This window comes from Oncorhynchus keta, chromosome 27, assembly GCF_023373465.1.
Source record: "Oncorhynchus keta strain PuntledgeMale-10-30-2019 chromosome 27, Oket_V2, whole genome shotgun sequence".
In the NCBI taxonomy this organism is placed as follows: Eukaryota; Metazoa; Chordata; class Actinopteri; order Salmoniformes; family Salmonidae; genus Oncorhynchus; species Oncorhynchus keta.
In genome coordinates, this window is record NC_068447.1 from 8,334,046 (window position 1) to 8,349,134 (window position 15,089).

The window sequence follows — 15,089 nt, forward strand, 5'->3', positions numbered from 1 at the left end:
ACTCCTTTTCAATGTTTTTACCGTATAAACCCTAATACTCATTTTCAATGTTTTTACCGTATAAACCCTAATACTCCTTTTCAATGTTTTACCGTATAAACCCTAATACTCATTTTCAATGTTTTTACCGTATAAACCCTAATACTCCTTTTCAATGTTTTTTCCTCTGCCTCAAACTCAAATACACCTCCGCCTGTTCAAATGTGATTTCACAGTCTGTAAGATATCTTTACAAGTCCTGCAAGTCGCCAAACTCTGCTCCTGAATCCTTCCATTCAGTAGGTAACATGCCACACACTCATTCAAAAAAAGGTGTACACACAACACATCCAATGACTTTCAGGTGCAAGGTACAAAAAGTAAACTGGTTAAACTTTTCTTTCACCATGTCACACTCCTCCATTGGTAGCTAGCTATACATTCAGAATGACTATGAGGATGCCTCTGACTCCTGTTAAACAACCTCTACTCATCTCCCAAGACATAGAAACGCATAGGGTTTCTGACACATCAATGTAGAAACTCCCTTCTGTTTCCCGGGGTTAGTTAGATATTGTTGAGCTCCATTGGGGGTTTCTACTGTGTTGGGTCATCATTGTGAGACTGTGGCCGTTGGGGCTTGACCTCCTGCATCTGCTCTAGCGAAGGCTGCTGCCCTTGTTGTGGTGGCGATAGAGCTGGCTGTGAGTCTCTGTTCGGATTAGGATTCCCGTTTCCGTTGCCATTCTGGTTCTCTTTCCTGTCCTTCTCACTAGGCTGGTTCAAGATGGCGGGTACGTCCTTACAACAGAAGTACTGCTTCCAGATCTTCAGGAAAGCGTCTCGGAACTTCTTGATGCGGAAGGCGTAGACGATGGGGTTGACGGCTGAGTTGCCGTGCGTGAGTAATATAGCGATGTAGATCAGGAACCGGGGTTTGTCGCAGGTCGGACAGAACAACGTGATGCAGTTGATGATGTGGAGGGGAAGCCAGCTGATGGCGAACAGGAAGAGGACCAGGGCCAGGGACTTGGCCAGTTTGAGTTCCTTGTTGTAGTACTTGTTGGGATCGGTGTGGTTGGTGGTGCAAGCCTGTAAGAATAAAGATTACCTTTAATAATGTATTATTGTAAATAACAAATAATAATTGATATAGATTTTATAGGGGATCCCCATTTCCCCTAGATAGATCATCTAGTGACCTTGGTTCTAGTCTGTTTCTGTTTTTGCCATCGCCTTATATTTAATTTGATTTCACCTTTATTTAACCAGGTAGGCCAGTTGAGAACACCTTTATTTAACCAGGTAGGCCAGTTGAGAACACCTTTATTTAACCAGGTAGGCCAGTTGAGAACACCTTTATTTAACCAGGTAGGCCAGTTGAGAACACCTTTATTTAACCAGGTAGGCCAGTTGAGAACACCTTTATTTAACCAGGTAGGCTAGTTGAGAACACCTTTATTTAACCAGGTAGGCCTGTTGAGAACACCTTTATTTAACCAGGTAGGCCAGTTGAGAACACCTTTATTTAACCAGGTAGGCCAGTTGAGAACACCTTTATTTAACCAGGTAGGCTAGTTGAGAACACCTTTATTTAACCAGGTAGGCCTGTTGAGAACACCTTTATTTAACCAGGTAGGCCAGTTGAGAACACCTTTATTTAACCAGGTAGGCCAGTTGAGAACACCTTTATTTAACCAGGTAGGCCAGTTGAGAACACCTTTATTTAACCAGGTTAGGCCAGTTGAGAACACCTTTATTTAACCAGGTAGGCCAGTTGAGAACACCTTTATTTAACCAGGTAGGCCAGTTGAGAACAATTTAACCAGGTAGGCCAGTTGAGAACACCTTTATTTAACCAGGTAGGCTAGTTGAGAACACCTTTATTTAACCAGGTAGGCTAGTTGAGAACACCTTTATTTAACCAGGTAGGCCAGTTGAGAACACCTTTATTTAACCAGGTAGGCTAGTTGAGAACACCTTTATTTAACCAGGTAGGCTAGTTGAGAACACCTTTATTTAACCAGGTAGGCCAGTTGAGAACACCTTTATTTAACCAGGTAGGCTAGTTGAGAACAAATTCTCATTTACAACTGCGACCTGGCCAAGATAAAGCAAAGCAGTGCGACAAAAACAACAACACAGAGTTACACATAAACAAACGTACAGTCAATAACACAAAGTAAAATAAAAATAGAAAAATCTATGTACAGTGTGTGGAAATGTAGAAGAGTAGGGAAGTAGGCAATAAACATGCCCTAGAGGTGAAAATAATGACAATGTAGCATTAATACTGGAGTAATAGATGTGCAGATGATGATGTGCAAGTGGAGATACTGGGGTGCAAAAGAGCAAGAGTGTAAGTAATAAAATTGGGATGAGGTAGTCAGTCAGGTGTGACTATTGAGACTTATGACTTATGGAAGTCTCCTGTTCGGCATGACAATGAGTGACAAGGAATTGGCAAGATATCACAAACAGAGGTGGGGTGAGGCCACATGGAAGTGGAGGAGGGGTGGTGGTCACATCACCTTCTTGTTGAGTTGCTTGTGGATCATGTAGAAGATCTCTGTGTAAATGACCAGCATGAGGAGTAAAGGAGGCAGCACCTGTGGTGGAAAATAGTCCAGTCCAGGTTATCATATTTTACCATGTTTTACCCCATGCACTAGTTGAGCTACAGAGCTACTACACAACAATACATGTATCCCTGAAATGCTTTAGTTCAACAAACAACATCAGACGCCCTGACCTCAAGTCTTATGAACATAAGATATACTACATATATAGAGATGTTATAATACCCAGCTGATATACTACATAAAGAGAGATGTTATAATACCCAGCTGATATACTACATATATAGAGATGTTATAATACCCAGCTGATATACCATGTATAGAGATGTTATAATACCCAGCTGATATACTAAATATATAGAGATGTTATAATACCCAGCTGATATACTACATAAAGAGAGATGTTATAATACCCAGCTGATATACTACATAAATAGAGATGTTATAATACCCAGCTGATATACTACATATAGAGAGATGTTATACTACCCAGCTGATATACTACATATATAGAGATGTTATAATACCCAGCTGATAAACTACATAAAGAGAGATGTTATAATACCCAGCTGATATACTACATATAGAGAGATGTTATACTACCCAGTTGATATACTACATGAAGAGAGATGTTATAATACCCAGCTGATATACTACATGAAGAGAGATGTTATAATACCCAGCTGATAAACTACATATATAGAGATGTTATAATACCCAGCTGATATACTACATAAGGAGAGATGTTATAATACCCAGCTGATATACTACATAAATAGAGATGTTATAATACCCAGCTGATATACTACATAAAGAGAGATGTTATAATACCCAGCTGATATACTACATATAGAGTGATGTTATACTACCCAGTTGATATACTACATGAAGAGAGATGTTATAATACCCAGCTGATAAACTACATAAAGAGAGATGTTATAATACCCAGCTGATATACTACATATATAGAGATGTTATAATACCCAGCTGATATACTACATAAGGAGAGATGTTATAATACCCAGCTGATATACTACATAAATAGAGATGTTATAATACCCAGCTGATATACTACATAAAGAGAGATGTTATAATACCCAGCTGATATACTACATATAGAGAGATGTTATACTACCCAGTTGATATACTACATGAAGAGAGATGTTATAATACCCAGCTGATATACTACATATATAGAGATGTTATAATACCCAGCTGATATACTACATATATAGAGATGTTATAATACCCAGCTGATATACTACATAAAGAGAGATGTTATAATACCCAGCTGATATACTACATAAATAGAGATGTTATAATACCCAGCTGATATACTACATATATAGAGATGTTATAATACCCAGCTGATATACTACATATATAGAGATGTTATAATACCCAGCTGATATACTACATAAAGAGAGATGTTATAATACCCAGCTGATATACTACACAAAGAGAGATGTTATAATACCCAGCTGATATACTACACAAAGAGAGATGTTATAATACCCAGCTGATATACTACATATATAGAGATGTTATAATACCCAGCTGACATACTACATAAGGAGAGATGTTATAATACCCAGGTGATATACTACATAAAGAGAGATGTTATAATACCCAGCTGATATACTACATAAAGAGAGATGTTAAACTACCCAGCTGATATACCATGTATAGAGAGATGTTATAATACCCAGCTGATATACTACATATATAGAGATGTTATAATACCCAGCTGATATACTACATAAAGAGAGATGTTATAATACCCAGCTGATATACTACATAAATAGAGATGTTATAATACCCAGCTGATATACTACATATATAGAGATGTTATAATACCCAGCTGATATACTACATAAAGAGATATGTTATAATACCCAGCTGATATACTACACAAAGAGAGATGTTATAATACCCAGCTGATATACCATGTATAGAGATGTTATAATACCCAGCTGATATACTACATATATAGAGATGTTATAATACCCAGCTGATATACTACATAAAGAGAGATGTTATAATACCCAGTTGATATACTACATGAAGAGAGATGTTATAATACCCAGCTGATATACTACATAAGGAGAGATGTTATAATACCCAGCTGATATACTACATAAAGAGAGATGTTATAATACCCAGCTGATATACTACATAAAGAGAGATGTTAAACAACCCAGCTGATATACTACATATATAGAGATGTTATAATACCCAGCTGATATACTACATAAGGAGAGATGTTATAATACCCAGCTGATATACTACATAAAGAGAGATGTTATAATACCCAGCTGATATACTACATAAATAGAGATGTTATAATACCCAGCTGATATACTACATATATAGAGATGTTATAATACCCAGCTGATATACTACACAAAGAGAGATGTTATAATACCCAGCTGATATACTACATGAAGAGAGATGTTATAATACCCAGTTGATATACTACATGAAGAGAGATGTTATAATACCCAGCTGATATACTACATAAGGAGAGATGTTATAATACCCAGCTGATATACCATGTATAGAGAGATGTTATAATACCCAGCTGATATACTACATATATAGAGATGTTATAATACCCAGCTGATATACTACATAAAGAGAGATGTTATAATACCCAGTTGATATACTACATGAAGAGAGATGTTATAATACCCAGCTGATATACTACATAAAGAGAGATGTTATAATACCCAGCTGATATACTACATAAAGAGAGATGTTAAACTACCCAGCTGATATACGACATATATAGAGATGTTATAATACCCAGCTGATAAACTACATATATAGAGATGTTATAATACCCAGCTGATATACCATGTATAGAGAGATGTTATAATACCCAGCTGATATACTACATAGAGAGATGTTATAATACCCAGCTGATATACTACATATATAGAGATGTTATAATACCCAGCTGATATACTACATAAGGAGAGATGTTATAATACCCAGCTGATATACTACATAAAGAGAGATGTTATAATACCCAGCTGATATACTACATAAATAGAGATGTTATAATACCCAGCTGATATACTAAATATATAGAGATGTTATAATACCCAGCTGATATACTACATAAAGAGAGATGTTATAATACCCAGCTGATATACTACACAAAGAGAGATGTTATAATACCCAGCTGATATACTACACAAAGAGAGATGTTATAATACCCAGCTGATATACTACATAAAGAGAGATGTTAAACTACCCAGCTGATATACTACATATATAGAGATGTTATAATACCCAGCTGATATACCATGTATAGAGATGTTATAATACCCAGCTGATATACTACATAAAGAGAGATGTTATAATACCCAGCTGATATACTACATAAGGAGAGATGTTATAATACCCAGCTGATATACTACATAAAGAGAGATGTTATAATACCCAGCTGATATACTACATAAAGAGAGATGTTAAACTACCCAGCTGATATACTACATATATAGAGATGTTATAATACCCAGCTGATATACCATGTATAGAGAGATGTTATAATACCCAGCTGATATACTACATAAAGAGAGATGTTATAATACCCAGCTGATATACTACATAAATAGAGATGTTATAATACCCAGCTGATATACTACATATATAGAGATGTTATAATACCCAGCTGATAAACTACATGAAGAGAGATGTTATAATACCCAGCTGATATACTACATATAGAGAGATGTTATACTACCCAGTTGATATACTACATGAAGAGAGATGTTATAATACCCAGCTGATATACTACATAAATAGAGATGTTATACTACCCAGCTGATATACTACATATATAGAGATGTTATAATACCCAGCTGATAAACTACATGAAGAGAGATGTTATAATACCCAGCTGATATACTACATATAGAGAGATGTTATACTACCCAGTTGATATACTACATGAAGAGAGATGTTATAATACCCAGCTGATATACTACATAAGGAGAGATCTTATAATACCCAGCTGATATACTACATAAATAGAGATGTTATAATACCCAGCTGATATACTACATAAAGAGAGATGTTATAATACCCAGCTGATATACTACATATAGAGTGATGTTATACTACCCAGTTGATATACTACATGAAGAGAGATGTTATAATACCCAGCTGATATACTACATAAAGAGAGATGTTATAATACCCAGCTGATATACTACATAAAGAGAGATGTTATAATACCCAGCTGATATACTACATATATAGAGATGTTATAATACCCAGCTGATATACCATGTATAGAGAGATGTTATAATACCCAGCTGATATACTACACATAGAGAGATGTTATAATACCCAGCTGATATACTACATATATAGAGATGTTATAATACCCAGCTGATATACTACATAAAGAGAGATGTTATAATACCCAGCTGATATACTACATGAATAGAGATGTTATAATACCCAGCTGATATACTACATATATAGAGATGTTATAATACCCAGCTGATATACTACATATATAGAGATGTTATAATACCCAGCTGATATACCATGTATAGAGAGATGTTATAATACCCAGCTGATATACTACACATAGAGAGATGTTATAATACCCAGCTGATATACTACATATATAGAGATGTTATAATACCCAGCTGATATACTACATAAAGAGAGATGTTATAATACCCAGTTGATATACTACATGAAGAGAGATGTTATAATACCCAGCTGATATACTACATAAGGAGAGATGTTATAATACCCAGCTGATATACTACATAAAGAGAGATGTTATAATACCCAGCTGATATACTACATAAAGAGAGATGTTAAACTACCCAGCTGATATACGACATATATAGAGATGTTATAATACCCAGCTGATACACTACATATATAGAGATGTTATAATACCCAGCTGATATACCATGTATAGAGATATGTTATAATACCCAGCTGATATACTACATAAATAGAGATGTTATAATACCCAGCTGATATACTACATATATAGAGATGTTATAATACCCAGCTGATATACTACACAAAGAGAGATGTTATAATACCCAGCTGATATACCATGTATAGAGAGATGTTATAATACCCAGCTGATATACTACATATGTAGAGATGTTATAATACCCAGCTGATATACTACACAAAGAGAGATGTTATAATACCCAGCTGATATACCATGTATAGAGAGATGTTATAATACCCAGCTGATATACTACATATATAGAGATGTTATAATACCCAGCTGATATACTACATACGGAGAGATGTTATAATACCCAGCTGATATACTACATAAATAGAGATGTTATAATACCCAGCTGATATACTACATATATAGAGATGTTATAATACCCAGCTGATATACTACATATGTAGAGATGTTATAATACCCAGCTGATATACTACACAAAGAGAGATGTTATAATACCCAGCTGATATACCATGTATAGAGATGTTATAATACCCAGCTGATATACTACATAAAGAGAGATGTTATAATACCCAGCTGATATACTACATATAGAGAGATGTTATAATACCCAGCTGATATACTACATATAGAGAGATGTTATAATACCCAGCTGATATACTACACAAAGAGAGATGTTATAATACCCAGCTGATATACTACATATAGAGAGATGTTATAATACCCAGCTGATATACTACACAAAGAGAGATGTTATAATACCCAGCTGATATACCATGTATAGAGATGTTATAATACCCAGCTGATATACTACACAAAGAGAGATGTTATAATACCCAGCTGATATACCATGTATAGAGATGTTATAATACCCAGCTGATATACCATGTATAGAGATGTTATAATACCCAGCTGATATACTACACAAAGAGAGATGTTATAATACCCAGCTGATATACTACATAAAGAGAGATGTTATAATACCCAGCTGATATACTACATATAGAGAGATGTTATAATACCCAGCTGATATACTACACAAAGAGAGATGTTATAATACCCAGCTGATATACCATGTATAGAGATGTTATAATACCCAGCTGATATACTACACAAAGAGAGATGTTATAATACCCAGCTGATATACCATGTATAGAGATGTTATAATACCCAGCTGATATACCATGTATAGAGATGTTATAATACCCAGCTGATATACTACACAAAGAGAGATGTTATAATACCCAGCTGATATACTACATAAAGAGAGATGTTATAATACCCAGCTGATATACTACATAAAGAGAGATGTTATAATACCCAGCTGATATACTACATAAAGAGAGATGTTATATTACCCAGCTGATATACTACATAAAGAGAGATGTTATAATACCCAGCTGATATACTACATAAAGAGAGATGTTATAATACCCAGCTGATATACTACATAAAGAGAGATGTTATAATACCCAGCCGAAGAAGTTGAAGTAGACCATATAGTCCATGCTGATTACGTTCTCAAACTGACAGGTGATGATGAGATCCTCGTTCAGGGAACCGTTCTGCTGCAGCCTGTAGGGAGGAAGACAAAAGGGGGGGATAGAGAGGGGGTGAACAGCAGACTTGTACATTTCCTCAGTGAAAACAATGTACTGAGCAAATGTCAAATTGGCTTTTTACCAAACTACAGTACGTCAGACCACGTATTCACCCTGCACACCTTAACTGACAAACAAACAAAGCAAAACAAAGGCAAAGTCTAAACATGCTTTGTTGATTTAAAAAAAACTTTGACTCAATTTGGCATGGAGGTCTGCTATACAAATTGATGGAAAGTGGTGTTGGGGAAAAATATACGACATTATAAAATCCATGTACACAAACAACAAGTGTGCGGTTAAAATGGGCAGAAAACACACACATTTCTTTCCACAAGGCCGTGGGGTGAGACAGGGATGCAGCTTAAGCCCCACCCTCTTCAACATACAGTGCCTTGCGAAAGTATTCGGTCCCCTTGAACTTTGCAACCTTTTGCCACATTTCAGGCTTCAAACATAAAGATATAAAACTGTATTTTTTTGTGAAGAATTAACAACAAGTGGGAAACAATCATGAAGTGGAACGAAATTTATTGGATATTTCAAACTTTTTTAACAATTCAAAAAGTGAAAAATTGGGCGTGCAAAATTATTCAGCCCCCTTAAGTTAATACTTTGTAGTGCCACCTTTTGCTGCGATTACAGCTGTAAGTCGCTTGGGGTATGTCTCTATCAGTTTTGCACATCGAGAGACTGAATTTTTTTCCCATTCCTCCTTGCAAAACAGCTCGAGCTCAGTGAGGTTGGATGGAGAGCATTTGTGAACAGCAGTTTTCAGTTCTTTCCCCAGATTCTCGATTGGATTCAGGTCTGGACTTTGACTTGGCCATTCTAACACCTGGATATGTTTATTTTTGAACCATTCCATTGTAGATTTTGCTTTATGTTTTGGATCATTGTCTTGTTGGAAGACAAATCTCCGTCCCAGTCTCAGGTCTTTTGCAGACTCCATCAGGTTTTCTTCCAGAATGGTCCTGTATTTGGCTCCATCCATCTTCCCATCAATTTTAACCATCTTCCTTGTCCCTGCTAAAGAAAAGCAGGCCCAAACCATGATGCTGCCACCACCATGTTTGACAGTGGGGATGGTGTGTTCAGGGTGATGCGCTGTGTTGCTTTTACGCCAAACATAACATTTTGCATTGTTGCCAAATAGTTCAATTTTGGTTTCATCTGACCAGAGCACCTTCTTCCACATGTTTGGTGTGTCTCCCAGGTGGCTTGTGGCAAACTTTAAACAACACTTCTTATGGATATCTTTAAGAAATGGCTTTCTTCTTGCCACTCTTCCATAAGGGCCAGATTTGTGCAATATACGACTGATTGTTGTCCTATGGACAGAGTCTCCCACCTCAGCTGTAGATCTCTGCAGTTCATCCAGAGTGATCATGGGCCTCTTGGCTGCATCTCTGATCAGTCTTCCTTGTATGAGCTGAAAGTTTAGAGGGATGGCCAGGTCTTGGTAGATTTGCAGTGGTCTGATACTCCTTCCATTTCAATATTATCGCTTGCACAGTGCTCCTTGGGATGTTTAAAGCTTGGGAAATCTTTTTGTATCCAAATCCGGCTTTAAACTTCTTCACAACAGTATCTTGGACCTGCCTGGTGTGTTCCTTGTTCTTCATGATGCTCTCTGCGCTTTTAACGGACCTCTGAGACTATCACAGTGCAGGTGCATTTATACGGAGACTTGATTACACACAGGTGGATTGTATTTATCATCATTAGTCATTTAGGTCAACATTGGATCATTCAGAAATCCTCACTGAACTTCTGGAGAGAGTTTGCTGCACTGAAAGTAAAGGGGCTGAATAATTTTGCACACCCAATATTTCAGTTTTTGAATTGTTAAAAAAGTTTGAAATATATGATTGTGTCCCACTTGTTGTTGATTCTTCACAAAAAATACAGTTTTATATCTTTATGTTTGAAGCCTGAAATGTGGCAAAAGGTCGCAAAGTTCAAGGGGGCCGAATACTTTCGCAAGGCACTGTATATATCAACAAATTGGTGAGGGCACAAGAACAGTCTGCAGCACCCGGCCTCATCCTACTAGAATCTGAAGTGAAATATCTTCTGTTTGCTGATGATCTGGTGCTTCTGTCCTTCAACTAAGGAGGGCCTACAGCAGCACTTAGATCTTCTGCACAAATTCTGCCAAACCTGGGCCTTGACTGCAAATCTCAATTAGACAAAAATAATGGTGTTCCAAAAAAGGTCCAGTCTCCAGGACCACAAATACAAATTCCATCTAGACACCGTTGCCCTAGAGCGCACAAAAAACTATACATACCTCGGCCTAAACATCAGCGCCACAGGTAACTTCCACAAAGCTGTGAACGAGCTGAGACAAGACAAGGGCCTTCGATGCCATCAAAAGGAACATAAAATTCGACATACCAATTAGGACCAGGCTAAAAATACTTGAATCAGTTATAGAACCCATTGCCCTTTATGGTTGTGAGGTCTGGGGTCCGCTCATCAACCAAGAATTCACAAAATGGGAGAAACGCCAAATTGAGACTGCATGCAGAATTCTGCAAAAATATCCTCTGTGTACAACGTAAAACACCAAATAATGCATGCAGAGTAGAATTGGGCCGATACCCGCTAATGATCAAAATCCAGAAAAGAGCAGTTAAATTCTACAACTACCTAAAAGGAAGCGATTCCCAAACCTTCCATAACAAAGCCATCACCTACAGAGAGATGAACCTGGAGAAAAGTCCCCTAAGCAAGCTGGTCCAGACAGCGCCCCAGGACAACAATCATAATTAGAACCAACCAAATCATGAGACAACAAAAAGATAATTACTTGACACATTGAAAATAATTAACTTTTTTTTTTTTTAGCAAACTAGGATGCTACTCAGCCCTAAACAGAGATTACACAGTGGCAGAATACCTGACCACTGTGACTGACCCAAACTTAAGGAAAGCTTTGACTATGTACAGACTCAGTGAGCATAGCCTTGTATGACAATATTAGAGACACTTATTTCACTCAGATTACACAGATCCACAAAGAATTTTGAAAACAAACCCAATTTTGATAAAGTCACATATCTACTGGGTGAAATACCACAATGCCATCAAAGCAGCAATATGTGTGACCTGTTGCCACAAGAAAAGGGCAGCCAGTGAATAACAAACACCACTGTAAATACAACCCATATTTCTGTTTATTAATTGTCCCTTTTGTACTTTCACTATTTGCACATTGTTACAACACTGTATATAGACATAATATGACATTTGCAATGTCTTTATTATTTTGGAATTCCTGTGAGTGTAATGTTTACTGTTTATTTGTATTGTTTATTTCACTTTTGTTTATTATCTATTTCACTTGCTTTGGCAATGTTACTATATGTTTCTTGAATTGAAATGAGAGGGTACGGGGGAGGGGGAGAGTGAGATAGAGAGAGGTGTTATTTACTTTGAATTGGGTAGATTATAGATACATAGTATCAATAGCAGAACTAGAATAGATTAATTATTTATAAATACACGATTGAAAGGACAATTGGGGAGCCTGAAACGGCAACCCTATGGGGCCCTGGTCTAAAGTAGTGCACTATATAGAGAATAGGGCCCTGGTCTAAAGTAGTGCACTATATAGAGAATAGGGCCCTGGTCTAAAGTAGTGCACTATATAGAGAATAGGGCCCTGGTCTAAAGTAGTGCACTATATAGAGAATAGGGCCCTGGTCTAAAGTAGTGCACTATATAGAGAATAGGGCCCTGGTCTAAAGTAGTGCACTATATAGAGAATAGGGCCCTGGTCTAAAGTAGTGCACTATATAGAGAATAGGGCCCTGGTCTAAAGTAGTGCACTATATAGAGAATAGGGCCCTGGTCTAAAGTAGTGCACTATATAGAGAATAGGGCCCTGGTCTAAAGTAGTGCACTATATAGAGAATAGGGCCCTGGTCTAAAGTAGTGCACTATATAGAGAATAGGGCCCAGGTCTAAAGTAGTGCACTATATAGAGAATAGGGCCCAGGTCTAAAGTAGTGCACTATATAGAGAATAGGGCCCTGGTCTAAAGTAGTGCACTATATAGAGAATAGGGCCCTGGTCTAAAGTAGTGCACTATATAGAGAATAGGGCCCTGGTCTAAAGTAGTGCACTATATAGAGAATAGGGCCCTGGTCTAAAGTAGTGCACTATATAGAGAATAGGGCCCTGGTCTAGAGTAGTGCACTATATAGAGAATAGGGCCCTGGTCTAAAGTAGTGCACTATATAGAGAATAGGGCCCAGGTCTAAAGTAGTGCACTATATAGAGAATAGGGCCCTGGTCTAAAGTAGTGCACTATATAGAGAATAGGGCCCAGGTCTAAAGTAGTGCACTATATAGAGAATAGGGCCCTGGTCTAAAGTAGTGCACTATATAGAGAATAGGAAGCCGTTTTGGACACGGACAAAATTTAAAATACATAGCTATCTACCTCCAGAGGTTGTTCCAGCCCAGCATGGGGGTCAAGCCCACGATGAAGGCCACAGTCCAACACACCACCACCGCCACGGCCGCTCGCTGCTTTGTCACCACACGCTTATAGCTGTAGAGACAGAGAGAAACCAGGCGGTTAGGGAGTTAGTCACCTATATCATAACACAAGGAGTTAGTCACCTACACCATAACACAAGGAGTTAGTCACCTGTACGATAACACAAGGAGTTAGTCACCTATACCATAACACAAGGAGTTAGTCACCTATATCATAACACAAGGAGTTAGTCACCTATACCATAACACAAGGAGTTAGTCACCTATACCATAACACAAGGAGTTAGTCACCTATATCATAACACAAGGAGTTAGTCACCTATACCATAACACAAGGAGTTAGTCACCTATACCATAACACAAGGAGTTAGTCACCTATACCATAACACAAGGAGTTAGTCACCTATACCATAACACAAGGAGTTAGTCACCTATATCATAACACAAGGAGTTAGTCACCTATACCATAACACAAGGAGTTAGTCACCTATACCATAACACAAGGAGTTAGTCACCTATACCATAACACAAGGAGTTAGTCACCTATACCATAACACAAGGAGTTAGTCACCTATACCATAACACAAGGAGTTAGTCACCTATACCATAACACAAGGAGTTAGTCACCTATACCATAACACAAGGAGTTAGTCACCTATACCATAACACAAGGAGTTAGTCACCTATACCATAACACAAGGAGTTAGTCACCTATACCATAACACAAGGAGTTAGTCACCTGTACCATAACACAAGGAGTTAGTCACCTATACCATAACACAAGGAGTTAGTCACCTGTATCGTAACACAAGGAGTTAGTCACCTATACCATAACACAAGGAGTTAGTCACCTATATCATAACACAAGGAGTTAGTCACCTATACCATAACACAAGGAGTTAGTCACCTATACCATAACACAAGGAGTTAGTCACCTATATCATAACACAAGGAGTTAGTCACCTATACCATAACACAAGGAGTTAGTCACCTATACCATAACACAAGGAGTTAGTCACCTGTACGATAACACAAGGAGTTAGTCACCTATACCATAACACAAGGAGTTAGTCACCTATACCATAACACAAGGAGTTAGTCACCTATACCATAACACAAGGAGTTAGTCACCTATATCATAACACAAGGAGTTAGTCACCTATACCATAACACAAGGAGTTAGTCACCTATACCATAACACAAGGAGTTAGTCACCTATATCATAACACAAGGAGTTAGTCACCTATACCATAACACAAGGAGTTAGTCACCTATATCATAACACAAGGAGTTAGTCACCTATACCATAACACAAGGAGTTAGTCACCTATACCATAACACAAGGAGTTAGTCACCTATACCATAACACAAGGAGTTAGTCACCTATATCATAACACAAGGAGTTAGTCACCTATACCATAACACAAGGAGTTAGTCACCTATATCATAACACAT

At 37.4% G+C, this 15,089-nt stretch overlaps 1 protein-coding gene and 1 long non-coding RNA gene across 4 annotated transcripts in view; one reads left to right on the forward strand and one right to left on the reverse strand.

Annotated features, from left to right (window-relative positions):
* Nucleotides 1-558: 558 nt before the first annotated feature.
* LOC118380145 (adenosine receptor A1-like) overlaps nt 559-15,089 on the reverse strand; it is a 22,134-nt gene continuing 7,603 nt past the window's right edge. The window contains exons 2-5 of the mRNA XM_052481538.1: nt 13,576-13,686; nt 8,994-9,096; nt 2,511-2,588; nt 559-1,071 (exon numbers count right to left, since the gene is read on the reverse strand). Coding sequence (XP_052337498.1) covers nt 577-1,071; nt 2,511-2,588; nt 8,994-9,096; nt 13,576-13,686 — 787 coding nt within the window. The 3' untranslated portion in view covers nt 559-576. The remainder of the gene's footprint in view (nt 1,072-2,510; nt 2,589-8,993; nt 9,097-13,575; nt 13,687-15,089) is intronic.
* On the forward strand, nt 12,683-13,518 carry LOC127912414 (uncharacterized). Of its 3 annotated transcripts, none has more exons than XR_008082346.1 (3): nt 12,683-13,054; nt 13,129-13,313; nt 13,462-13,518. It is a non-coding gene; the product is annotated as an uncharacterized LOC127912414 (long non-coding RNA). The 3 variants fall into 3 exon arrangements; XR_008082347.1 differs by having other exon boundaries at nt 13,388-13,469; XR_008082348.1 differs by having other exon boundaries at nt 13,129-13,276; nt 13,388-13,469.